Below are 27,832 nucleotides of genomic sequence, written 5' to 3'. Positions count from 1 at the left end.
TACAATTTCTGCAGGTTTGTCAATGTTGTTTTTGTATAAATTCTTCTACACCCAATGTGCATTTAATATGTTGAAAATGTGATTTTTTTTTTTTTTTTTAAACTTTTGCCTTTACACCATTAGGTGGACTTGAAGTCTGGGCAATAACCTTGGAGGAACGAGCAAAACATGACCAACAGTTTCACAGCTTGAAACCTACTTCAGGTTTTATCACTGGTAAGATAAAACCTCATTTTTAAATAGATGCATTTTATGGGTATTCCATTTCATCTGTTTTTACACTGTATATGATTGCTACATCACACTCAAAACATAATTTTATCATCTCTCCTTGATTTTTAAATAGTTTTAGTATCTTTTGATTTATTTAGCATTTGTAATGTAAGGATTTTAATATAATAGTCCTTTCTGGTCATTGTTTAATTTATCATATTCACTGCAGTTAATATTTATAAGAATATTTTGGAATATTAGATTCAAGAAATACATTGACAGAAAGAACTTGAAATTATACTGCCTATGTGAATCTTGTCTGTACAGATTACACTTTTTTTTTTTTGTATGTGAGTGATTGCAAGTGATTATTTTACTATTTCCAGTCTTAGTGTGTCTGTTTCATTAAAGTGCAGATGTAATCCAGTGAGATGTAGCTATTGTGACTAAGTGCACCTCTTACAGGTCACATGATTGCACAACAATGCTTCTATAGCCTGCTGCACTGTGCATTTATTTACTAATGAAACGGAGATGTCTGAAAACTTTACACCTTGTGCCTGATAATAATGTCATTTTTGCCTTTAGACCAAAAAAAGTACTCTATTGTATTGAAGGGACCCTTCGCTCTTTGCTGTTTGCTTTTGAATCCAAGAAAAAAAATAATAAAAATGGACATTCATCTCCAAAACATACAAATACAAAAATATATAAACCACCTCATCTAACAATAAGAGAATAAAAGATTGGAGCCTTTTCTTGAGTAGTATCATTGTTTTATTTTAATAATATTAAAATATATTGTGTGCTTATTTTGATAAGATTTTTTAGATATAGTGCAGTTGTCTCTCACAATATCCCTTAGTAATGTATTTTTTTTATTTACTAAGTGTTCAAGTATTTCCCTGTAAGTAAAAGTTAGAAAACTTGCTTATAGTTTCAGGCATTTTGAGCTTTTTTTATAATTTACTTAATCAAAAACAGATTTGCCAGATTCTGCAAGTAGTACAAAGATTGCATCGGTTGATGTACTGCTGTCTGGTTGTAGTTCATATTTCATAAACATGAAGTTTTTGTAAGTGCCTAATGAGACTTTAAGATGTGTTGTAGCCTGTCTATGTGTATACAAGTAACCAAGGACAGCACGTTCTATCTGTGCATGCGATTTGCATGGCACTTCAGTAACTTGTACTGATGAATTAATTTGCTGTCTGAAGCAGCTATTTGGCATGTAAAAAAGGAATATGTATCATACCATTTTCTAAACCTGCTATCCTGGGCGGGGCTGCAGAGGGCTGGAGCTTATCCTTGCAAGTATAGGGTTCAAGGTAAGAACAATCCCCTGGACAAGGGCACCAGTCTATTGCAGAGTGAGCATACACACACATACACAGACACATTTACCAGGCTAATTTAGCATCTCCAGTCTATCTAAACGGAATGTCTTTGGACTGTGGGGAGAAAACTGAAGCACCTAGTGGACAAATTTAAATAGTCTTTCTCAACGTAAATCTGACGAAATTAATTTAGCAGTAATTGAGGTCTCACAGGATGTTTTTGTTTTAAGATGGATGACCTGAAACCAGTCTGCAGTGAGCCAGCACATGATGGTAGTTTATGCTTTCACATTTTATTTGAACAAAACTAAAAATATATTCACATAAATGCAGTTATAACATACTTTATCATTCTTACTGTATATAAATATTATTGTTTATTGCTTATCAGTGTTGTCAAAAGGTATGCTGCCAGATCATTCTGGTTTTTGGCAGTTGAGCCTTGTAGCTTACTAGTGGTCATCCCTAGGGTGTTTCTTATAATATCCTGTTTCTAAATAATAGAAACATTAATCCATTTAAGCCTGTAAACTGTTGCATTTGAAGTAGGCATTTGTTGTGTTTCTACAGGTTAAATGTTTTTTGTCAGTCAACAATTCATTTTATCAATCCGGTAAATGCATCTGAAGATGCATCTGCAGTTATTTTTAGCTGCAGGCAAAGTGTTTTTTTTTTTTTTCTGTGCTGTTCATTTTCATGACAACAATCTGTAATACTAGGGCTGTGTCACACCTTCGTTGTTTTTTTTTTTTTTTACCCTCACCATGAAGTATGCTGCCGTATCATGCTACTTTTTTATTTTAAAATGATATTTAATCAGATTTACTGTATAATGTTTGGTGGCACTACTTTTCAGTGCTCAATTGCTTAAACTGTTAAGTTTCTTCTCAGTATATTTTAGCAGAATTTCAATTGGGTGATGGTGACTAAAGTGATTAGATTTGGCTGTTAGTGGCTGTGACCGATGGGGCCTGAATGCAGCAGTATGGTGCAGTTTCCTTTGAGCTTTATCACATAAAGTGCTTGGTACAGCAATGTGTATGATTTGCCGATTTTTTTTTTTTTTTTTGTTTTTTTGACCTGCTAGTGGATGGGAGCTTTAGTTTTTGGCATGGTCAGTAATGAGTATGAACTACTATTATTGTCTTTTCTGACATTGTTTCATTTGCATTTATGATCAGTTCTGCAATGCAGGTGACCGTTCTGGTCACTTTACTTAGATATTTGCTGCCTCCTGAGGTGGTAATTCATTAGACCACAGCGTAGATCAGTACAGTAGCCACTGTGGACCTTTAAAAATTACCAGCACTATTTAATTATACATTGTTTTATATAGACAACAAATTAAAAATGGTTTAGTCTAGGTAGTGCCATGTATTAATATAATGAGAGCTTATGTCAAAATTGGTGACCCTTCCTTTTAACCTTGAATCATGGTTTATTTTGCAAGAAAGTGTTAAAATTGGAGGTTTAAAATTGTAGATTAATAAGTGATATAGAAAAATGTATTCTTGAAATTGGTAATCTCTATGTATTAGAAAAGTATTATAAGCACTTGAGAAAAGTAAATACGATTTTTTACTAAGCATTAAGATGTAAGAGTTAGGATTAAAAAGAATTATGCCTACAAACTTTTTTAATATTCTATATGAGCTGGAAACCACTAATAGTTCATAAGCCAAAGGTTAAACATGCAGGAGAGCTGGGAAAGGATGGGCCCCTTACTATAAATAATGGTAGCAAATGTTGAGCTAGTAAGGAGTACAGGTATGCCTTGTCAGACAGACATGATGGACAGAGAGGTGTTTGACACCCGCTCAGCTGAGAAAAAATGGGGGAATTAATTAGGGGCAGAACTAGAGCAGGGGAATGTTAGGAGTCGGATAAGGATAAATAACGAGTTGTTTGATAAGATCTGTATTAAACATAAGCTGCCAATGGCTGCTCACTTTTTCCATCTTAAGTAAGTCTGTATGTGCGGCGTACAATAAATCTTGATTCTGTTGCCTGTCCTGAGACTCGGAGTTCCTCTTTTGGGGCTGAGGGTGCCCGTGCCAGCCTGCTTCAACAGTGACTTATTATTGTGACATTATTGTGCTTCTAATGGTAGTATGTGTAATATGTATTAGGTTAGTAACTTATTTCAGGAAGTAAAGAAAGTTAGTGTAATCATGTCATTGAATATTTGTTTCTATATCTTAATGTAAAATAGTGTGCCCTATGCTTCACATTGAGAAGTAATTGACACAATGTAAAATAATACTGCTCATTACTTATTTTCTTTTATTAGCAATATTTGAGTTTTTTTTTTTTTATTTAAACAGGTGATCAAGCTAGGAATTTCTTTTTACAATCTGGATTACCTCCACCAGTTCTTGCACAGATATGGTAAGCCCTTCATTTGTTTTTTTAATGTGAAATTGAGATTTAAATTGCAGTGGTTAATTTATCTGCAATGAACTGAAAATACCCTTCCGTATGTATTTTGATATTTAGATTACTTTTCCAGTATCATTAACATGATTCACCAATCTTGTTGCTTGACGGCTGTTTTGGTCTAGTCACTGGCATTCTTGTGTATACTATCCATATCGTCAGCATTTTCCTGGGTTATGTCTGTAGTCTTACTGTTCCTAATGCATCCAAATTTTCTGTGGCAGTTGATTTAGGTTAACTGGTTGTTGCAGGCTGGGTTGTAAAGAGTAAGTGTGCATGTGTCTGCCTGGTTGTGAGTCTGGTGTGCTATTTTAGTGGCTTACATCCTAGCACAAAATTAAAATGGAAGAGAGTTTAGAAATTAATGAATGGACTATATTAACATTTTTTATTATTTTGCAGGGCCTTGGCTGACATGAATAATGATGGGAAAATGGATCAACATGAGTTTTCTATAGCTATGAAACTAATTAAATTGAAGTTACAGGGGCATCCACTCCCGCCATCATTACCCCCTGTGATGAAGCAACCCCCGATACCTATAGCTGCAGGATTTGGTAAGTAATTCATAGTTGGACAAGTCAGTTGTTCGTTGATTCCCATTAGCAACAATATACACAGTTTATTCATTTTAAACTTCATGTGTTTCCTAAATTTCTTCAACGATTAGAACTTAAAGTTACAAGCAATGAAACGGTTTATACATTAAGCTTATTCTATTAGGAATATGTTAATCAACCTACTGCTTCTTCTGCTAGTCTACTTTTGAAGAACTCTGAAAATTATTCTTGATTATCCCAACTGTTTGTGTGGATGTGTGTTTTGATTTTGTTAAGTGCAGTTCCAGTGCCTTTTATTTGGAACCAACAGGGGTACTGTGTGCTGGTGTGGTCATTAAGTAAATTCTTAGCTGTATGTCTGGCAGCAAACTGTCTGTAGTACTGCTAATTTCATTTGTCTTTATTGGTATACCGTGGAGTGCAAAAGTATTCAGTTCCCTTGAAAGTCATCATAATTTTCTGCATGACAAAATATTTGTGTACAATTATTCATTCAGTATTTTTAATATGAACTCTTATGCTATAACAATACATTTCCAAAGTCAAAATAAACCATTTTCTGTAGATATTTAACTGGAGAAGAAGAAAAACTCAAGTTAATATCTGCATTAGTATTTTTACCTGTGTTCTTGGAAAGCTCCAGATTTACATAAATGACAAATTAATCATAAATGACACAAAATTGACAGTCATCTGACCATAATTAAACATAATAGATGCTACTTGTGATCCCTTACACCTTTATATCCTGTGAGTATTCTTTGTAAGGGCCGTTGTTTTTGTTGAACAATCACTGCAAAAATGAAGACAAAGGAACACTCTGCTGATGTGAGAAAGTCATTTTGAAATGCACAAGGCAGGAAATGGCTACTAAAAATATCGAAGAATTTGAATGTCCCATTAAGCACTGTGGGATCCAAAAGGGTGAGCTGAATGAGTTCCGGCCTGTTGCTCTGATGTCACATCTGATGAAGACCATGGAGCAGCTGCTGCTTCACCACCTGAGGCCACAGGTCCGCCACGCCCTCGACCCTCTGCAGTTCGCATACCAGGAGAAGGTGGGAGCGGAGGATGCCATCATCTATATGCTACACCGATCTCTCTCCCACTTGGACAGAGGCAGTGGTGCTGTAGGAATTATGTTTTTGGACTTCTCTAGTGCCTTCAACACCATCCAACCTCTGCTCCTTAGAGACAAGCTGACTGAGATGGGAGTAGACTCACACCTGGAGGCATGGATTGTGGACTATCTTACAGACAGATCTCAATATGTGCGTCTTAGGAACTGCAGGTCTGACATTGTGGTCAGCAACACAGGAGCGAAGCAGGGGACTGTACTTTCTCCGGTCCTGTTCAATCTATATAAATCAGACTTCCAATACGACTCGGAGTCCTGCCATGTGCAAAAGTTCGCTGATGACACTGCTATTGTGGCTGCATCAGGAGTGGGCAGGAGGAGGAGTACAGGAAGTTAATCAAAGACTTTGTTAAATGGTGTGACTCAAACCACTTACACCTTAACACCAGCAAGACCAAGGAGTTGGTGGTGGATTTTAGGAGGCCTAGGCCCCTCATGGACCCTGTGATCATCAGAGGTGACTGGGTGCAGACCTTTAAATATCTGGGAGTGCAGCTGGATGACAAATTGGACTGGACTGCCGATACTGATGCTCTATGTAAGAAAGGTCAGAGCAGACTATACTTTCTGAGAAGGTTGGCATCCTTCAACATCTGCAGTAAGATGCTGCAGATGTTCTACCAGACGGTTGTGGTGAGTGCCCTCTTCTATGTGGTGGTGTGCTGGGGTGGCAGCATAAAGATGAAAGACGCCTCACGCCTGGACAAATTTGTTAAGAAGGCAGGCTCTATTGTAGGATTAAAGTTTGACAGTTTAACATCTGTGGCAGAGTGACGGGCATTAAGCAAACTCCCGTCAATCATGAAGAATCCACTGCACCCACTGAACAGTGTCATTTCCAGGCACAGGAGTAGCTTCAGTGAGAGACTTTTGTCACTGTCTTGCTCCACTGACAGACTGAGGAGATTGTTCCTTCCCCACACTATGCGACTCAGTTCTACCCGGGGGAGTAAATGCTAACATTACTCAAGTTATTGTCTGCTTTTACATGCATTTTTATTACTATTTAATTTAATATTGTTTTTTGTATCAGTATAACTACTGCTGGAGTACGGTATGTGAATTTCCCCTTGGGATTAATAAAGTATCTATCTATCTACCTACCTACCTACCATTTTGTATCATTGTGCACACGATATATGTAAATTTTCTCTAGCTATTAGTCATTACTCTTTTTCTTGCTGGTTCTGCTAGTGCAGAACGTTCTGAAGTCTTATAAGCGCCTTTATTCTTTATCATTAAAATCACAACAATGAGACAGGAATAATAATGCTTGTTTTCTTTCATATGGCCTCTGCCCGCCAGGTGTCAACAGAATGGCAAAACTGAAGGAATCATGCATGTGGGGAATTTCATAATTAAAAAGTAATTATTGGACATAGACCAAAGTAAATATAAATTTTATGCTATTTGTGAAGAAATATACCTAAAATATACAACCTTTTTCCATTATGAGAAAGTATTATATCTTAACACTTGGGCTGTCCTTATTCTAGTATAAGAATTGCAAATAATTAAAGCATTGTACTAAATCAAAACAAAAGTACAGAACAGAAGTCTAGATGTAATTAGGGTTGCTATGCTGATAAATTATTTTGTCTTCCATAACAAAGGGCACTTCAGTCCTAGGTGGCTTTTCTAAGTCATCGGTAAGATGCTTACTTAAAATTAATTGTGAGTGCATATATAGTGTGTTCAATAAAGGGAAGGTTTTTTTTTTTTTTTGTTTTTTTTTTTAAACCAATTTTTAGTTTTGTAATTCAGGCCTTTTAAAGTAAAAGTATGTCAACTTGGGGTAGATGGAATTATATTAATTTTAGACGTGTGTGTGTGTGTGTGTTACAAATTAGTAAATTCACATGGTTAAATGTTAAATATGTTACCTAGGAATCTGATGTGAATTCTCCTTTCAAATCACATACAGCAAAAAAGAATAAAAGCAAGTGACAGAAATGAGGGATTATTTACAAATTAGAACAGGCAGTCAGAGATGCTATGAGATTTAAAGCTATTCAGTGCGGCCAATGATTATTTTTTAAAATGCTAGTTTACTTTCATAGTGAAAGATTACAATATATTGAAAATTATTCTCTTGAGTTTTTTCTACTTTTAAACTATACCATAATTTCTCATTGCAGTAAAGATGAATGTAATAAAGCTTATTGAGAACGCATTAACAACAACGGTGTGTAAGGGAAAAGGTTAAACAAAAAAAAAAAAAACGTGCTTGAAACTGCCTGCCTGTCAAGCTAGGGCACCCTGAATTAATTAGTACCAGCACATTTTGGATTAACTTAGTGCTTTGTTCTCAGATAAGAGTTTACATATGATGTACTTTATCTCTTATATTTAGGACTTTTAATAAGTTTAACTAATTTGGGACTGTATATAATATTTAATTCAGACGTGTGTTTCTGGAGATATCTCATTTATCTACAGCTGATTGGTTAAAATTAAAATGTATTGAAATGTGTTATATAAATGAGCCTGATAAGTAAGCTTTTCTGCTAGTTTTTTAGTCTGCCATGGTGCTTTAAAAAGGTACTGTTTAAAAAGGTACTTGTGGGCTTCACCCTATAGATGCAAATAAAGAATGACCATATTTGAATTTCACATATAACAATGGCTCAAGACTCTTCTTTATTTAGTGTTTTCCACAATAGTATGCCCTCTAGTATTATAACAGAAAGGTAACATAAAGAATGTTGGTAACCACTATGTTGCTGAATAAGCAAGTGAAAGCAGTAATGTGTTCCGTACGTATAAGCTAAGAGGGAAGCCATAACACCTGGAAGAGATAAGGTGGCTGCTGAAGATATATCTCATTGATGGGGTATAATTTAGGGTAAATGTTAAATCACTCTCAACTTGAGATTGTTTATGTAGTGTAACCAGTTGTAATCAAATTTTAGGCCATGTCTTGCAAAAAGTAAAGCTGAATGTATGATACTTAGGTATTACCATCCACATATACACTACTGGTTGAAAGTTTTAGAACACTTCATTTTTTTGGTTTTTATGAAAATTCATACAGTTTGTTTCATGAAATAAAGTTATAGAAGAAATAAAAACATGTTAAATAAAAAGCACAAGACAAGGGATCATTAAAGTGAACAAAATTTTATTAAAATGTTTGATAGATCAAAGTAGCCACCTTTTGGCTGATATAACAACCAAACTGGTAACACTTTTGATTCAGAATGCCAGTCACTCTGTACAAACCACCAATTCTGCATCCAGCAAAAGAACCCCAGACCATCACACTTCCTTCTACAGTTTTGATAGGTGGTGTCACACACTGAGGAACTATCCTTTAACCAACTCGACAGTATATGAACACCTTTCATGATGAACTGAAGATTTCATATTTTTATTTTTTTGGTCCATAAAACTTTCAATCTGCAATAGTCAACTGCTGGTATTTAAAGGCTCTGTTTTTTCATCTAACGAATGACTTTCTTACTGCCTTCACCTGTGAAGCCTTCAGCACAAAGTCTGCTCTTCACAATGGAAAATGAGACTTGCTTTTTTCAACCACTTTTAAGCTGTTGTGTTGTGAGGCACCTTTTCACACAAGCTGGTAACTCTCAAACTTGTCTTCTGATTGGGTTGTGAGTTCGAGTCTGCCAAATGTTTTTCTATCAGAGTTTCTTCCAGTTTCTATTTGCCTTTGGATTGTGTAGGACACTGTACAAACTGACACTTTGTTTTTTGTGACTTCTCTAAATGAATGGCTTAAACTTCTAACAGTAATAATGGTCTTTTTTCATCTCATTTGTTAATTGTCATTTTTTTGTCATTATTTCACTGTAGAAAGTTGTAAATTCCAGATAATCTCCAGGTAATACTTGGGAGGGCGTAGTAGCACTGTCTGTTCCAACTCTGCTTTAAGACAGACATATGGTTTTTAAGTAATCAACAGAAGTTGGGACACCTGTGCAAACTGTTTGCTTCAACTTGCAAAGCTTAATTAACTTCAATTGCGTCAGAACATCCATGTTGTAACCTATTAGTTGTTCCTTGAAGAAGGTCCATTTTAATGTTTTGAAATTTCAATTTCTGTCAAGTTTTTCTAACCTAAACTTTAAACTTCCCACAGTTTACTGCTTACCTTTCACCATTTTAGATCATTCATTGCATTTTAACTGATTACATTTGAAGGAAACCTGCAAAAAAATAAGGTGTTCTAAAACTTTTGACCAGTAGTGCAACTTAAAAATGTAATTGCAGGTTGTTTCCCCAAAAGTATGCCAGATTTAAGATGCATTATTATGAAAGCACTGATATAGTTTTAACATTTCTCTGACATCATATTCATTAGTTACATTGCACAGTAGTTGGTGCTTCATCATTTCTCTAGGCTCAATCCCAAACACTTGTTAAATATACATGTCTCACATTTTGGTGGAGCTCAGTTTGAGCAACTGTGGAGATGTATGCAAGTGTAGTCATTGATGGAGAGGCACTTAATTTTGGATGTTCATACCTTGTAAATAATGCTGCCAGGATAGGTTTCAGCACCTGAGATGCTGAACTGGATTAAATTGAGATTGACTAATAAGGTGGATATGTGAATAAGTTACAGTAAAACTCCAGTATTAGATAATGATGAAAGACTGTTTTCTTTTAGTGTAGTAAAGTGTATAACTTACATTTAATAATGAAATTAATGTTTTAATAATGGAATAATGTTAATGTTTAGTAATTTTATAATAATGTTTTAATAATGGAATAATGTTAATGTTTAGTAATTTTATAATAATGTTTTAATAATGAAATGTTTTTGTAAGAGGTCATGTTTAAAACAGAGGTTTTCAAAAGATGCAAATGACTATGTATTGTATAGATAGATAGATAGATACTTTATTAATCCCAAGGGGAAATTCACATAATCCAGCAGCAGTATACTGATACAAAGAAACAATATTAAATTAAATAGTAATAAAAAGAAAAAAAAAAAAAAAAATTGTTAGCATTTACTCCCCCGGGTGGAATTGAAGAGTCGCATAGTGTGGGGGAGGAGCGATCTCCTCAGTCTGTCAGTGGAGCAGGACAGTGACAAAAGTCTGTCACTGAAGCTACTCCTCTGCCTGGAGATGACACTGTTAAGTGGATGCAGTGGATTATTCATGATTGACAGGAGTTTGCTTAGTGCCCGTCGCTCTGCCACAGATGTTAAAACTGTCCAACTTTAATCCTACAATAGAGCCTGCCTTCTTAACAAGTTTGTCCAGGCGTGAGGCGTCTTTCATCTTTATGCTGCCACCCCAGCACACCACCACATAGAAGAGGGCACTCACCACAACCGTCTGGTAGAACGTCTGCAGCATCTTACTGCAGATGTTGAAGGATGCCAACCTTCTCAGAAAGTATAGTCTGCTCTGACCTTTCTTACATAGAGCATCAGTATTGGCAGTCCAGTCCAATTTGTCATCCAGCTGCACTCCCAGATATTTAAAGGTCTGCACCCTCTGCACACAGTCACCTCTGATGATCACAGGGTCCATGAGGGGCCTAGGCCTCCTAAAATCCACCACCAGCTCCTTGGTCTTGCTGGTGTTAAGATGTAAGTGGTTTGAGTCGCACCATTTAACAAAGTCTTTGATTAACTTTCTGTACTACTCCTCCTGCCCAATCCTGATGCAGCCCACAATAGCAGTGTCATCAGCGAACATTTGCACATGGCAGGACTCCGAGTCATATTGGAAGTCTGATGTATATAGATTGAACAGGACCGTATAAAAATAACTAAAGCTCTTCATAGCAAATATTCATGCTGCACACTTTAAGAAAGGAGGAAGTATATAGTCAGAATTTAAAAGGGTAGTTCTGTCCTCAGATAGTAACTCAGTAGTCAGATTCTCAATAAGGTGCTGAACTACAGAATTTAGCTATTATTAAGGCAATTTGTTATTATTGATGCGGAGTGTAAGTGTAAGATTTAGCTTCAGGGATCTATATGCTTCCTTCCTCGATCTCTGAATGTTAATTCTAGTATTAAAAGCTAAAAACTGTATATTCAGACCTTCACGAGAAAGATTGTTTAGGAATTTCTTAAAATTCATTTTGGTAGGACGCAGTGATTTGTCTTAATTTAAATGTTTCTTCTACATTCTAGAAATATTCTTTATTGGACTGACCCAACCCACAGGCTATGTTTCTCTTTTTCTTGCTCTATTATTTATATAATATTGGATTTTGCATTTACTAGAGTTTTAGAACAAATATAAAAATTCTAAAAATGAAAATATTTATTTCTTTGTCTACTGATCACATAAGTAAATTAATAGTGTATTTACCATTTTCATATTTCATTCTAACCATATTGGTCTGTGTATTACATATTTATCCTTACATTGTACATGCGTCTGGTAATATTAATATTGTATTATTTGTGCATTATTGGAATTGCCTCATAAATGTGTTCGTATTATCACCGCATATTTCTTTTAGTTTCTACGATCCAACAAGAATTAAGAAGCTATTTTGCCTTGTTTCATTTTTAGGGAAATGGCATTGATACTTATTTTTCCTTCAATGGCAGGAAATTGATATCTTATAAATACCGGATACATTTCCTCAAAACGTGTTTCTTTTCAGATAATATTATAAAGTAATTTGCCTTTAAAAATGCTTTTGTGTGAACTTGCACTTTACACTATTAAATAAAAAAAAAACATTTTTTGTTTCTTGTTTTACTTTAATAATATGACTATCAAAAAATTTCTGTTCTTATTTTTTTTAGTCATTTTTTTTGTCCACTAGATATGGTAATTTCAGAATTTTTCACTTTGTTTGTTAAGGTATGGGTGCCATTACTGCTATGCCAGGAATGACTTCAGTAGCCCCGGTGCCAATGGCTCCTTTACCAGTAGTTGGAATGTCCCCACCTCTTGTGACCTCTGTTGCCCCAGCAGTGCAACCAATGGCTAATGGAACCCCTGCAATGATCCAGCCTCTTCCTGGCTTTACTCATTCATGTAAGTGAATTCCTTCCCCCATATATAACTTTGAGTGCTTTTTTTATACAATACTGGTCAAAAGTTTTAGAACATCTCAGTTTTTCTTCAGATTTAATCAGTTGAAATCCAGTAAATGTCCAAAAATGGTGATAAGGTAAGTAGTAAACTGTCAGAGGTTAAAATTTAAAATTTAGGTTAGCAAAAACTGAAAAAAGGAAATTTCAGAATATTAAAAATGAACCTTCTTCAGGGAACAACTAATAGGCTATAAACTACAGATGTTCTTCCCCAAGTAAAGTAAATTAAGCCTTGCAAGTTGAAACAAGCAATTTGCACAGGTGTCCCTATTTCTGTTGATTACTTAAAAACCCTCTATCTTAAAACAAAGTTGGAACAGACTGTGTTACTAGACCCTCTGAAGTACTACTTAGACAATATTACAGAGAGTTGTAAGTGCTAGTGATAATGGCAAGGTGCAACCCTGGTCATGTAAACGTCAAAATCTCCACTTGCTGCAAGGACATCAAACTGTTCGCCATAAGTCTGCGTCCCTACTACTTGCCCAGAGAGTTTGGACACGTCATTGTTGTTATTGTTTACATCCCTCCTCGGGCGGACGCGGAGATAGCGGGTGACATCATCCATGCCGTTGTTGCTAAACTACAAACACAGCACCCCGAGGCGCTTGTGCTAATCTCTGCAGACTTTAACCTTGTGATGCTGGACAAAACATTACCTTCCTTCTCCCACTATGTGGATTGTAACACCCGGGGAAATAGGACTATTGACCTATTGTATGCAAATGTTAAAGACTCATACAGTGCCACCCCACTGCCTGCGCTTGGGAAAGCAGATCATAACCTGATTCTGCTTCAGCTTCACTACAAACTAAGAGTGACGGAGCTACCTAAAACCACATACGCATTCAGGAAGTGATCCCCTGAGGCACAGCAGGCTCTCAGACTGCTTTGGAACTACGGACTGGGATATCCAGCAGGGATCATATACTGAGAACATTGAGGAGGTTGTTGACTGCACTACTGACTACATCGGGATGCCTAATACGTCAATGACGATCGACTGGTAGATCGTAAAGGTAGTGCAAGTGGATTGCGTTGCGTTCAAAAAAATTTTTTTTAAATGTTGCCACTTGATTGACATACAGGGAGGCCCAGTCTGAAATGTCTTTTTCTTCTAACACACTGGTCATCCCGCACACACAATCAAACACATGAGCTACTGCAAAACTCCAGCTATCTAAGTGATCTAGTTAGCCTTCCAATTTATATCGACTAAAAAAAGGATTAAAAAAAAAATTGCTGGTTATGGGCTGGATGTGGAATTGGAAGAGGATTTTTTTCTCTCACAATGTCACAATCGAAGTGCGTTTTGTCTGATCTGTCAATCTATCATTGCTATTCCAAAGAAGGAAAATGTGCAAGGGCACTTTCAAACGGTTCATAAAAACTACGAAACTGACTTCCTTCCAAAAAGTCATCTGAGAAAGAGAAAGGAGAGGTAACTAAAATTGCAGTTAATCGGAGAGCCGTCATGTTTCACTCAGCTGAATTCAATAGCAAAGGCAGACACAGCGAAGCATCGTTACGGGTGAGTCACTTGATCATTAAGCATAAGAAGTCCTTCCAAGATGGAGAGTTGATTAAAGATGCCTTTGTTGAGGCAGATGGCTAGGGAGAAATTCCTGCTGAAGTTTCAAGCCCCCTGGCTGGAGAAAAAGGAGTTTCTCCTTGTCATTAAACATGCAGAATACAAGCAACTTAATAACTATCAATGGCCACTAGATCTGACCGACATGTTGAATGAGCTTAATTTACAGCTGCAAGAAAAAGAGAAAACCATGGTCAATATGATTAGCTCAGTTAATGCTTTTCAAACAAAACATGCAACATCTGTCCTCAAAGCTGCAGTGTCTTGATTTGGGGAACATCCAAAACCTCGTGTCAGAGCTGGAGAAGCAATGGAAGGCATGTGCGCATCTTGACAGCATACACTACACAGAGCAGATTGAAAATTGTCTGTCAGACTTTTGGAAACTAATGGAAAAAAGTAATGGTTCAAGTGTTGCCCAATGTAGCAGAGTAAGAGTAGCATTTCTTCTTCACAAATGTACTCAAGTAAAAGTAAAAAGTATGGTGCAGTAAAACTAGTCTTAGTAACATAAAAAAAAAAAATTGTACTTCTGAAGTAAATGTAACTCGTTAGTACCCACCTATAATACTCAGTGTATGTATGTGTGTGTGTGTGCACACATATATATATACACACACTGTATTTGCTCTTGTAAGATGCGCACTCTTAATTTTTACAAAGAAAATCGCGAAAAAAGTTTTGCCTCATGTACGACGCGCATTGTGATTGTATAGGAAGCGTTTATTGAGAGAGAGCTCTGCGAGTGAGCGAGCAAGAGAGAGAGAGAGAGAGCTCTGCAAGTGAGCGAGCAAGAGAGAGAGAGAGAGCTCTGCGAGTGAGCGAGCAAGAGAGAGAGAGAGAGCTCTGCGAGTGAGCGAGCAAGAGAGAGAGAGAGCTCTGCGAGTGAGCGAGCAAGAGAGAGAGAGAGAGAGCTCTGCGAGTGAGCGAGCAAGAGAGAGGGAGTGTGCGAGAGAGAGAGAGAGAGAGAGAGCAAGCGAGCCCAAGCAGAAGAAGTCAACATTACAGAATTACATTTCATCGTATATGACGCGCACCTGATTTTCTAATACTAATTTTCGGGAAAAAATGTGCACTTGGTACATGTGTAAATACAGTACAGGTGCTGGTCATAAAATTAGAATATCATGACAAAGTTCATTTTTCATTAATTCCATTCAAAAAGTGAAACTTGTATATTAGATTCATTCATTACACACAGAATGATGTATTTCAAATGCTTCTTTCAATTTTGATGATTATAACTTATATATGTATATATATTTTATTTATATATATATATATATATATATATATATATATATATATATATATATGTGTATATATATATGTTTTATTTATATAATATAGCATTTTTAATGTAGGTAGATCATTTTGACCTGGTCATTTTAAAAGTAGCTTACAAGCCGAAAAATTGTGGGCACCCCTGGACTACATCAACTTCTGTATGGACATTGTAGTTCCATTAAGAACAGTACGCTGCTATGCTAACAACAAGCCATGGATTACAAGTGACATCAAGGGCCTTTTGAACCAGAAGAAAATGGCTTTTAAATGTGGTGATCAGTATGAGCTCAAGCACGTGCAGAAGTAACTCCGAGTCCAACCCAGGGAGGTGAAAGAGCAGTACAGGAGAAAGCTGGTGCAGAAGTTGCAGAATAACAGCATGAAAAGTGTAGGATGGGATGAAGAACGTCACTAGCTGTAGCTCAAAGCGGGGTGCCACTATCGAGAGAGACATGGAGAGAGCATAAACTGATTAACAACTTCTTTAACAGGTTTGGCCACTCTAACCCACTCTCACCTCAGAGTACTGCATCCTCCACCCATCCTTCTGCTGATACCAGCATATGAGAGAGTTTCCCCCCCACCCACAATTACAGCAGCCCAGGTAAGCAGAGAGCTGATGAGACTTCATGCCAGCAAAGCAATGGGTCCAGATAGAGTATCACCACGACTGCTGAAGGCCTGTGTGTTGGAGCTGGGGAGTCCTCTACAGTGCATCTTCAACCTGAGTCAGGAACAGGGGAGAGTCCCGAGGCTTTGGAAAACATCTTGCATCACCCCAGTCCCAAAGGGATCACGGCCTGGTTAGCTGAATGACTTCCGGCCTTTCTGACATCACATGTGATGAAGAACATGGAGCGGCTGCTGCTTCACCACCTGAGGCCACAGGTCCGCCACACCCTCGACCCTCTGCACTTCGCATACCAGGAGAAGGTGGTAGCAGAGTATGCCATCATCTACTGTATATGCTACACCGCACCCTCTTCCACTTGGACAGAGGCATTGGTACTGTAAGAATTATGTTTCTGGACTTCTTTAGCACCTTCAACACCATCCAAACCTTGCTTCTTAGGGACAAGCTGACAGATTGGAGTAGATTTATACCTGGTGGCATGGATCGTGGACTATCTTGCAGACAGACCTCAGTATGTGCGTCTCGGGAACTGCAGGTCTGACATTGTGGTTAGCTGCACAGGAGCACCACAGGGGACTGTGCTTTCTCCGGTCCTGTTCAGCCTGTACACATCGGACTTCCAGTTAGTGCTGGGCGGTATGACCAAAATTCTATATCACGGTATTTTTCAAAATTGTACCAGTTTCACGGTATTCAGCTGTATTTTTTTTCCCCATGCATGAGTTAACCACATTTTCCACTTCAATTACTGCAGTAAACTGGCTATGAGAATTGTACATTGTACAAAAAAACATTTTAATGTGCACAAAAGTATTAATAAAGGTTTGCATGGCCCCCATAAAGTGATAATTTTCAAGGGGGCACTTATGAAGAGAAGGAATCACATTGCATGACAGTTGCAGTCAAAATATAGAACCTTTTTATTGAACAAATTTTGCAAACAACTTAAACTAAAATTTTGACAACAGATTGTCAACCATCCAAAGGGGCATTTAGACTTAGTAAAATATCCAGAGGTGGTTGTAAAAAGTTGTATTGCACTGAACATGTCTTAGAAAAGGAATAAATAGTAAATATTTTTTGTAAACCAACTACACTTTCTGTTAATGTTAACACGTTCAAGTGACTTTTTAAACAACTTTACCATCATTAAACTGCATAATATTTAAACTGATAAATAATAGCAATAAAATAAATACTGCAACTTCCTGTAATAATGCTATTACTTCAAAAAGTGATTGTACAACCGCGGGGAGTTGATGAGGTGAATGGGGCGAGTCGCACCCAATCATTCTCTATTGCTTCATTGGCTTACTGCGGTGTGTGAATAAGGTGCTGCTCCCACGGAGATGTATATTTATGGGGCGGCAGGATAATGGGAAGCAAAAAAGAAAAGATAGAACACAAGGAGGTTAAAGAAGGGAAAAGGCAGTCATGGGAGATGATACAGACACCAGGAAGGTGAACGCAGCATGAGCTGGGGCTCCGTGAGGGAGCGCAGGCTGAGGCAATCTGGGGGCTGGTTCATCCCACTGACTAAACGTGTAGAGTGGGGCGAGCAAAACGTAAGACCTCCCAATGGATCTGAGGAGCGACTGAGTGAGCATGAAGGGAAGATAGGAGGTGTGCCGACCTCGGACGGTCAGGAGTTGGCAGAAAGGAGTTTGTGCTGCAAAGGCTCTGCCAGCAACGCCCGTAAAGGATGAGCCGTGGAGACAGAAGGTGGCGTGCTGCGATCGGGCAAGGAGAGAGACTGCATTTTAACTTCTATTTTAACAGATTTATTTATTATAGATTTTATCCACATGTTTCACTGGTTTTATGGATTTGTTATTTATTTGGGTACTGTATTTTTCTGAACACTGCATAATGGACACTTTTTTGGTTTTACTTTTGACCACTTTTAAGAAAAGCATTTTAGCACTTTCCACCATACCCTGGCTTCAGTGAGATTTCTCAGCTCATCTCGGTCATAACTATCGACGGTGTTGGTTCAACAGACTCCCATGTGGGAAGAGGGAGTCTGTAGGGGACTGGCATCATCACACTATTACACAGTAACCAGGTACATTTGCACAGTATTGGAAAAAAAATAAAACAAGTACAACTTGGCTTGCAGTATTATTCAGTAGTACATAATGGTCCATATCTGAACTTTCAAAACCAAAGTATCTTCAGACAACAGACACTGTACCTTTTTTCATCAAAAGTTCTTCTGTGTCATCATGTTCAACTTTATTGTCTGCTACAGCTTCCGTTTAGGAATGTTCCCTGTCCATTTTCACTGCTCAATGCTTCCACTAACACACGTACTCCGTCGCATGCCTGTTTAGTGGTGCAGCAGTTAAAAAGGTCCCCCCTTAAATAGTTTCCCGCTGTGCCATGTTCTGAACGTTGTTTAGGCTACTTAATCCGGTGTTCCGGTATAAGAAAAATCCATATCATAACAAAAATAAATGGTTTTTGGTATGAAATGGTATACATCCCAGCACTACTTCCAAAAGAACTCGGAGTCCTGCCACATGCTAAAGTTCGCTGACGACACTGCTATTGTGGGCTGCATCAGGCATGGGCAGGAGGAGGAGTATAGGAACCTAATCAAGGACTTTGTTAAATGGTGTGACTCAAACCACCTACTCCTGAACACCAGCAAAACCAAGGAGCTGGTGGCGGATTTTAGGAGGCCCAGGACCCTCCCGGACCCTGTGATTATCAGAGATGACTGTGTGCAGAGAGACCTGTAAATACCTGGGAGTGCAGCTGGATGATAAATTGGACTGGACTGCCAATACTGATGCTCTGTGCAAGAGAGGACAGAGCCGACTATACTTCCTTAGAAGGCTGGCGTCCTTCAACATCTGCAGTAAGATACTGCAGATGTTCTATCAGACGGTTGTGGCAAGGACCCTCTTCTATGCGGTGGTGTGCTGGTTAAGCAGCATAGAGAAGAGGGACGCCCCATGCCTGGACAAACTGGTGAGGAAGGCAGGCTCTATTGTAGGCACGGAGCTGGACAGTTTGACATCTGTGGCAGAGCGACAGGTGCTGAGCAGGCTCCTGTTAATCATGAAGAATCCAATGCATCCACTGAACAGCATCCTCTCCAGACAGAGAGGAACAGCTTCAGCAACAGATTGCTGTCACTGTCCTGCTCCACTGACAAACTGAGGAGATCGTTCCTCCCCCACACTATGCGACTGTTCAGTTCCACCTTGGGGGTTAAACGTTAACACTATACAAGATTTTAGACTGTTATACCTGCCTTGCACTCTCCAGCTTGCATTATTTTTAACTTGCACTGCGCTTTTATTGCTCTTTAATTAATATTGTTTTTATTAGTATGCTGCTGCTGGAGAATGTGAATTTCCCCTTGGGGATTAATAAAGTATCTATCTACCTATCCACCTACATACCAATTAAATCGGACAGAGCTTTATTAACCTTAGAAGTATAGGACTTTCCTTAACAAATATTGCAAAAACGATCAAAGTGTCAGTAAGATGTAATACATAATCTAAAGGCAAATGGAAATCTGAAGAAACTCTGATAGGAAGAGATCTGGCAGACCCAAACTCATCCCAATCAGAAGACAAGTTTCTGAGGGTCACCAGGTTGCGTGATAGACGCCTCACTGCACAACAGTGTCAAAAATTGCTTAACGGTGGTTAGAAAAAGCAAGTTTCAGTTTCTACTGTGAAGAGGAGACTTTGTGCTGAAAGTTTGACAGAGCAAGTGGCAGTAAGAAAGCCATTCCTAAAAGGACATAACATTCAGTTGTGCTGGAATAAACCACAACCTCTTGTATCCATGAACTATTATGAGGATAGGTTTGAGAATAGCATGTTATGGTAATGCACTATTCCATATAAAAATTAGGCATTTGTCACCAGAGGGTTTAGGTAATCACTATTTAGAAACAATTGTTTTGCATTATTTCTATTTATTTAGTTAGAAACAAAATTGACAACTTGATGCTGTTTAATTTTATTAATTTATGAAACATATATAGGATACTTGTTTTTCATCGGGGCATACACTCAATTTGTGTATACTTGCATACTTATATCTCTCTATTATAAAAAAAAATTCTGGGAGAGAAACATTAGGTAGACGAGACGTGATCTTCACGTGAAAATAACTGAAGACACTTAAAAGACCCACGAGACGAAAGAGATTGACCCAGGACCGTCTTTCGGGGGACGTAGAACATGAGATTCTTGCAAGGCACGTCGTACTTACAATCAGTATCGAATAAGACCACGGGCAGCAAAACACTCAGTCGTGTCAAGGCTTTGAGCACATACAGATCCAGGGCTCTCAGCGCATATAAGGCGTATAAGGACAATAGTTATAGATAAAACGTTGATGACTAAGCAAGAAGAAAGAGCAGCGCAGAGAAAAGAGACTCAAAAGCATTGGAGAGAAAAAAATGCAAAAAAGAATAATCTAGGTGCAAATTGAGAAAATAAGGAAAGTAATAATCAACCCTGAATAAGTGGAATTGTGGGAAAAAAAGCACATCATATTGGACTCGGAATTAAAAGACAAAGAGTAAAAAACAAAGTATAACTTCATAAAGACGTTCAAAAACATTGCCGCTATACACATGCAGAGTAGGTTAGAGATTATGAAAGCAGCGGAATTCGAAAGGCTCAAAAAAAAAAACGATGGCACAATACACATGCAGAGAAAGGTAAAGAATATGAAAGCAGAAAAAAATGAAAGTGTCAAAACAAAGAAAGTAAACCTCGCATTAGTGGAAGGATGGAGAAATTATTACTTGGAGAAATAACGAAAAGGCAAATATACTGTAGATTGAATATATGGACAAAGGTGATATGTCTGAAGTATGTAAATATTGTACGGCTTTGAAGTTTAAGTCAAAGAATTTCAAGAAAGGGGTTTACCTCACATGCATTTATTGGTTACTTTGCAAAAAAAATTATTAACTGCTGATGATGTAGATCATTTTGTCTGTGCTGAAATTCCAAACAGAGAAACCTATCCTGAATTATGGTACAAAGTCATTAAACACATGTCTCACGGATCTCATTTAAAAGATTCAGCATGTTGGAACTTGAAAGATTCCAAATATTGTTTTTGATGTTCTGAAATAAAAGTGAAACTAATGAAACAGCAACAATTCAAGGAAAAACAAAATCTTAAGTGTGTTTCTAGAAAACCAAACACGGGAGCTGGCGAGTGAAGCGAGCAGGGACCAAAGCCCTCTAGTCTATTATAAAAAAAACTTGGGGAGGGAGACGAGACAAGATCTTCTCGGAAGACAAGTTGAAGTCCCACGAGAGACACTTTAACTTGCTCCCAGCTCTTAAAACAATGACAAGCGGCAAGCAAAAAATGCTGCTCGCCAGCAGATGATCCAACCGCTTCTCCTTGCGTGCGTTCAGCCACCCTAACCATCCACATACCATCCATGGACATCTAACCTAGCAGTTATTGGATTGCTTTTGGCAGACACGCTTCATGTGCTCCCAGCTCTTAAAACGACGACAAGGGACTAGCAAAACACGCAGCTCCCCAGCAACAGAAAGCCAGCAAAGGATCCCACTGCTTCTCCTTAGCGTCCATTCAATCACCCTGATATCACCCCCACCCCCCCTCACAACGTGAGCAGCAGAGACACGAAGTGGCTAAACGACTGCTACTGTACAGACTTTGAAATGATCAACGGGCAGCGCGACAGCAGATGATCTGACGGCATCTCCTTAGCATGCGTTCAGTCGCCCCCTCCCATACAACGTGAGCAGCGTGTTATGTTATGCGAGAAAGAGATTTAACCACACCCGGGGCCTGGAAATGAAGGACAAGTATTGTTTTTACACCAATATGTGAGACATCATTTTAAAACAAGTCCATGGACATCTAACCTAGCGGTTATTGGATTGCTTTTGGCAGACACGCTTTATGTGCTCCCAGCTTTTAAAACAATGACAAGCAAAACATGCAGCTGACCAGCAACAGAAAGCCAGCAGATGATCCGACCGCTTCTGCTAAGCGTGCGATCAGCCACCCTGACCCCCCCATCGCAACGCGAGCTCCAGAGACACGAAGTGGCAAAAGGACTACTGCTGTACAGGCTTTGAAATGATCGGGCAGCGAGACAAGCAGAGCAGGCAGCTCACCAGCAACAGAAAGACAGCAGATGATTCAACAGCATCGCTTTAGCGTGTGTTCAGCCGCACCCCCTTCACAATGCGAGAAGCGTTATACGTCCTGCGAGAAAGAGATGTAGTAATTGTATATCCGGAAAACCAAAATTGGGGTTGGGCCGAGCAAAGCGAGCAGAGGGTGGAGCCCACTAGTATGAATATATAAATATGTGTCTATACATTTTTAATTGTTATCCATTGGCTGTGACTGTTGATTTAAATTATTAAAGTCCTAGTTAAGATACTTTTTTATGTTTTCCATTGTGTTTTTAAATTGTATATTGAAAATAAAATAAAAATCTGCATTGATAATGTTACACTTAGTGCAGCCTTATCAGTCCTTTACATTTATTTAGATACTAGCAAAATACTCGCAGCGGAGAAGTAGTGTGTTAAAGAAGTAATGAAAAAGAAAAGGAAACATTTTGAAAATAACGTAACATGATTGTCAATGTAATTGTTTTGTCACTGTTGTGAGTGATGAGTGTTGCTGTCATATATATGTGTGTGTATATATATATGTGTATATATATATATACATATATACATACACACACACACACATATATATTGTGGACTGGGACACTGGACACAGACAGACGGACAGCATAGTTCCACCACACACCGTTTATTTACAATACTATCTATTATTTACAAGTTTAACGTGCACACAAACCCCAGTGCCTCTTGCACAGATTCCCCAAAGTCCAGGCCACACTCTGAGTCACTGTGCCTCTCTTTCGACCGCCTCCCGTCCTCTCTCCAGCTCTGTCCTCTTCCACCCGATATCCACTGCTGACTGGAGGGAGGCGGCCCCTTTATATGGGAACCCGGATGGGCTCCAGCTGCTTCCTGGCACTCCCTCTTGGACACACCCCTGTATGGCGAAAGTGCCGGCTGTGCACCCGGAAGCCGTCCGGGTGTCTCCTGTCTTCTCCTCCCCAGGGTTCCTCAGGCACCGAGGTGCCGCCTGCCGGTGGCCACGGGTCCCTACAGGGCCGGGCTTCCAAGCCCTTTACCCGAGGCCCCCCACATAACCATGGCGGACGCCCCCTCACGGTCTGGAGAAGGCACAAGCCCTCGACCACACGGGATATTCCGGCATCGGGGTACTGCCTGGCGGTGGCCACGGGTCCCTACAGGGCTGGGCTTCCAAGCCCTGTACCTGAGGCCCCCAACATAACCAGGGCGGACGCCCCCTCGCGGTCTGGAGGAGGCACAAGCCCTCCTCTGGTCCTCCTGGGCGTCCCGGCCGGGGACCCCAATATATATTCAGTGTTTGAGGTGCGAGCAACTGTTGCTGGGGGTGCCAGAATCCATGAAGGAAGAAAAATGAAAAACATTATTTGTACAAAATCTTAATTTATTTATCCATTCCTAAATAATTAAATGGTAAGGCTATTTCGTATCAGTGCAATACGCTGCTTGTTAAAACGGATGACTCCCGCTCTTACGTGCAAGTCTGCCTGGATATTATGAACTATCGTATCTGTTCAAGTTCTATTTAAATTTTAAATAGAAGGAATTTTTATTTAGTTGACAGAATATTATTCCGGAATAAATCAACTCAAACCTTAAGTAACTTATAATATTTTGCTCTCCATAAAAATATATCCTGTCTAAATTATACAAGTTAGAAATAAAGTAAACGTTAAAAGAACAAACATTCAAATTTCTTTACTCTTATGTAATTTTATATAAAAAATAAACTTAAATTTTAAATATCCCAAAAGATTTTGCTCTCCATAAAAATATATCCTGTCAAAATTATACAAATTCAAATATGAACATGCTGCATAACAAAACCTGGAAATATAAATAAAATTTGTTCTTTTCAGCAATAACAAATCAAATCATTCAGTTGTCTTTGCTCTTATGTCATTTTATCAGAGCTGGACGCCTGGCATCTTTTTTTGGCAACAAGTTCGTTTGTTTGGTGTGAGGTTCTGTGTTTTGGAGATTCTCAGGATGGACTGCAGGAGCTCATAAGTGAGGCGACTGCTGTGTTGTGTTTTGTTAGTCTTCATGACTGAGAAGAGCTTTTCACACAGATATGTGCTACCAAACATGCACAAGGTTCGAGCCGCATGTAGACGGAGCTGGAGCATTTCTGCGGGAATGGAGTGAATAAACTGTGCGGGCCGTGCAGTATCGTACTTTGTCTTCAGTGTGCCATTACACTGCAGCACAATCACCTTCATCTGAATCTACACAGGTGCAGCTTCCACATCAACGGCAAATGGGTTGCAAAACAACTCAAAATTCTTTTTTTGTTCTTCAAAGTCACCAAAGCGCCGTGCGAACTCAGTGCGCAGTGCGCTCAGTTTATCAACAAAGTGCGTATTTGGGAACACCGTTGTGCCGACTTGGTTCAACATTACTTGACAACAGGGAAAATGGGGCAAGTTGCACTGGTGCATTTGTGTCTCCCATAAAAGTAGCTTCACTTGAAATCACTTTGTGATTTTGCACGGGTAAAAACGTCTGCTGAAGTGTCAGATTCTTCTTTAACTCTTCTGCTTTCTGTATCTTGTGCATTGCATTCAGGTCTTTCAGGTTATCTTGATGTTTTGTCTCATAGTGCCGTCTTAGATTAAATTCTGTAATTACAGCCACATTAGCTCCACAAATGAGACACACGGGTTTACCGGCAATGTCAGTAAACATATACTCAGCCTCCCATCGGTTTTTAAAGGCTGTATGTTCAGAATTACCTTTTCTCTTTGGCATCGTGTGGGCTAGCTTCGCAATAACTTGCAGCATCATAAGCTAGACTTGATTAGCGGTAAGTGTTCGGCAAGGCAGCTGAAGCGCTGCATTATGGGATCTGTAGTTTATTGTGTTACCAGCGCTTTATATCCCTGGACCATTAATAACAATAATATATAAAATGATCTCGCGGGCCGGATGTGGCCTGCGGGCCTTTAGTTTGACACATATGGACTAAATAGAACTTGAAAAGATATATTTTTTCCAATGTGATCGCACAATTCAGATCGAGTTGACGCGCACTACAGTACATCGAGCCCGCGTGCTATTGTGGTTTTGCCTGCGTGCCTCAATAAGTTACCCTCCCCTCGCTCTTACTTTTTTACCGTTCATCTAATGAATACACTGAGTATGGCTTTACCAAAACAATCATTGATCATGAATAAAGTATCCATTATTCATAAAGCTTCAATTGGTGATCTGTCTTTATGCGTTAACCGCATATTTTTTTATATGTCTCAAACCAAGGAGATGCGAGGCTAAAATGAATTGTGAAGCGCGCGTACATGCTCAGTGCATCCCCTCTCGGGAATTCAACCTCGGACGCTGGCGCTAGAGGCAAAGCCTCTACAATTGCGCCACGGTGTGTGGTTTGTCTATTTGAGCGTAGCAGTGTAATTCGGTTTTTGTTCAGCACTTTTTGGAACTGTTGCTTTTTGTCTGCGCACTGCGTTTATATAATGTATGTTTTCTTCAGCGGTTTTTGGAGCTCTTCCTGGTTTTCTACGTACTGCGTGATTACGTGAGAGGCGTGATGATGTCACACGAATCTCCGCCCCCCACGGCTTTCGAGCTCAACTCCATTACAGTATATGCAGAAAAATAGGTTCCAGTTATGACCATTACGCTTAGAATTTTGAAATGAAACCTGCCCAACTTTTGTAACGAAGCTGCCAAATTTCAGCCTTCTACCTATACGGGAAGTTGGAGAATTAGTGAAGAGTCAGTCAGTGAGTCAGTCAGTCAGTGAGGGCTTTGCCTTTTATTAGTACAGATTAGAACAAATAATAAATAGCTTTGTACTGCATGTGCAGGTAATACTAGATAGGTTAAATTGGCATTGTTCAGATTGCTTGTGCAGTTCAGATGGAGACAGGACAAGAACAAAAATATAAGTACCTTTTTTTACACAGTACTGGGCACCAAACGTGCTAGCAAGAATGGCCAATTTGCTGAAGATTTACACATGAAAGTATCATGAATCCGAGTATGAGTTATCATCCTAAATACCTTTAGCCATGTTATGCTTTGGGTGGGAGCAGACCACAATTGAAAAAGGATATCTAAAACTGACAAAACTCTGACCGGTTTCAGTCAGTCATCAGACAAATGAGTATGACAGGGGTGCTGAAATTTAACATTATACCAAGCCTAACTACATATTTTTTTCTCAAATGAGGCAAGGCAGCTGATGACCCAACAAAGCTCTACTCTTTTCTGCTAAACATAGGAGTGTTTGCAGTTCAGCAGGTTAATGCTAAATGCAGAGGCAGTCTTAGAATAGTTGCAGCAACTTGATAGGAATTAATTTTACTGAATGTTTTCTCCAGTTACTTGATCATATTCCATGGATACTCAGTTGGATTAAGATCGAATTAGGTAGAGTATAAATCTACCAATGGCTAGTTTGACTTCATGAACTCTATGTATGGCCTTATGCACCAGCCTCCCTTTGCCTTACATTTAGCACATGGTTCTCAGGGCAATTGAGGCACCAAACTTATGTTAGCTATAGTATATGTTTGCAATATGAAATGGCCACTTAGTTTGTGACAGAAGTGTTTTGAATTATAAATTAGGAACAACACTATTAGTATTTTACATTTGCTGCAGCATCCATTAAATCTACTTGTAACAACTATTAAATTATCTTTTTGTAGTCAGTTGTTTTTTGCTTTTTATCTGCAGCAGCAACACTCACCAAGAATTCCTCCTTCAGCCGGTCAGGTTCAAAACTACAAAAGGCACAATCATTTGAGGTTGCAATGTAAGTAAATAATTAAACTAAATGGAAAAATTGTTTTAACTTGCTTTTAAAAGATCATATCAACTACCCATTCATTTGTTTTTAAATTAACAATATGTTAATATTAAGTTAAATAAATTATATTTTAAAACAATTTTCTAAAAGTAAAAAACTCTTAGAATAGTTGGATTTTTTTTGCAATCTCATTGAGGGTTGTGATCCAACATTGCACAATATTAATAGCCCTCTTTGACATGGAGACTGGAGTAAAAAAAGGCTCAAACTGTTGTTTAATTAGAAAATAGTAATTATTCAAATGCTTGTAAGAATAATAAGGTTTGTCTTTTTTTACCAACATAATTCTTTAAAAATTATAACATTTTCAGGTGCAATTTATCAGATATTGCAAGCAAAATAAATTTAGAAAAACTTTATTTAAAGTGAAGAGAATTATTTTTTCAGTGTCATTTTACACATTGCTTGTCTAACCATGGTTTACTCTTGTCTTTTGGTGTAAGAATTCACTTTTCATTATTAGCCATTAAGAAGTTGTTGTGTTTGAAATATATGTGAAACATTCAAATTCAATATTGCTGGTTATGTACGTTTTTCATTATGTAGAACCACTGCACCACCAAATAGTATGTGAATGTGCTGTTACACACTTGCACTTTATCTGCTATGCTTAATGT

At 38.5% G+C, this 27,832-nt stretch overlaps 1 protein-coding gene across 6 annotated transcripts in view; it reads left to right on the top strand.

Annotated features, from left to right (window-relative positions):
• The window catches only part of itsn1 (intersectin 1 (SH3 domain protein)), a 331,858-nt gene that overhangs the window by 102,182 nt on the left and 201,844 nt on the right, over positions 1 to 27,832 (top strand). For 4 of the 6 annotated variants that reach the window (XM_039743834.1, XM_039743832.1, XM_039743830.1 and 1 more), the window contains 5 exons: positions 124 to 216; positions 3,875 to 3,938; positions 4,389 to 4,543; positions 12,488 to 12,664; positions 27,083 to 27,161. In XM_039743834.1, coding sequence (XP_039599768.1) covers positions 124 to 216; positions 3,875 to 3,938; positions 4,389 to 4,543; positions 12,488 to 12,664; positions 27,083 to 27,161 — 568 coding nt within the window. The remainder of the gene's footprint in view (positions 1 to 123; positions 217 to 3,874; positions 3,939 to 4,388; positions 4,544 to 12,487; positions 12,665 to 27,082; positions 27,162 to 27,832) is intronic. The other 2 variants (XM_039743833.1, XM_039743835.1) reach the window with 2 other exon arrangements.

The sequence above is a fragment of the Polypterus senegalus genome, chromosome 2 (genome assembly GCF_016835505.1).
Source record: "Polypterus senegalus isolate Bchr_013 chromosome 2, ASM1683550v1, whole genome shotgun sequence".
Classification (NCBI taxonomy): Eukaryota; Metazoa; Chordata; class Cladistia; order Polypteriformes; family Polypteridae; genus Polypterus; species Polypterus senegalus.
Note: the sequence above shows the minus strand (reverse complement) of the source record. Positions and strands in the feature narration are given on the sequence as shown.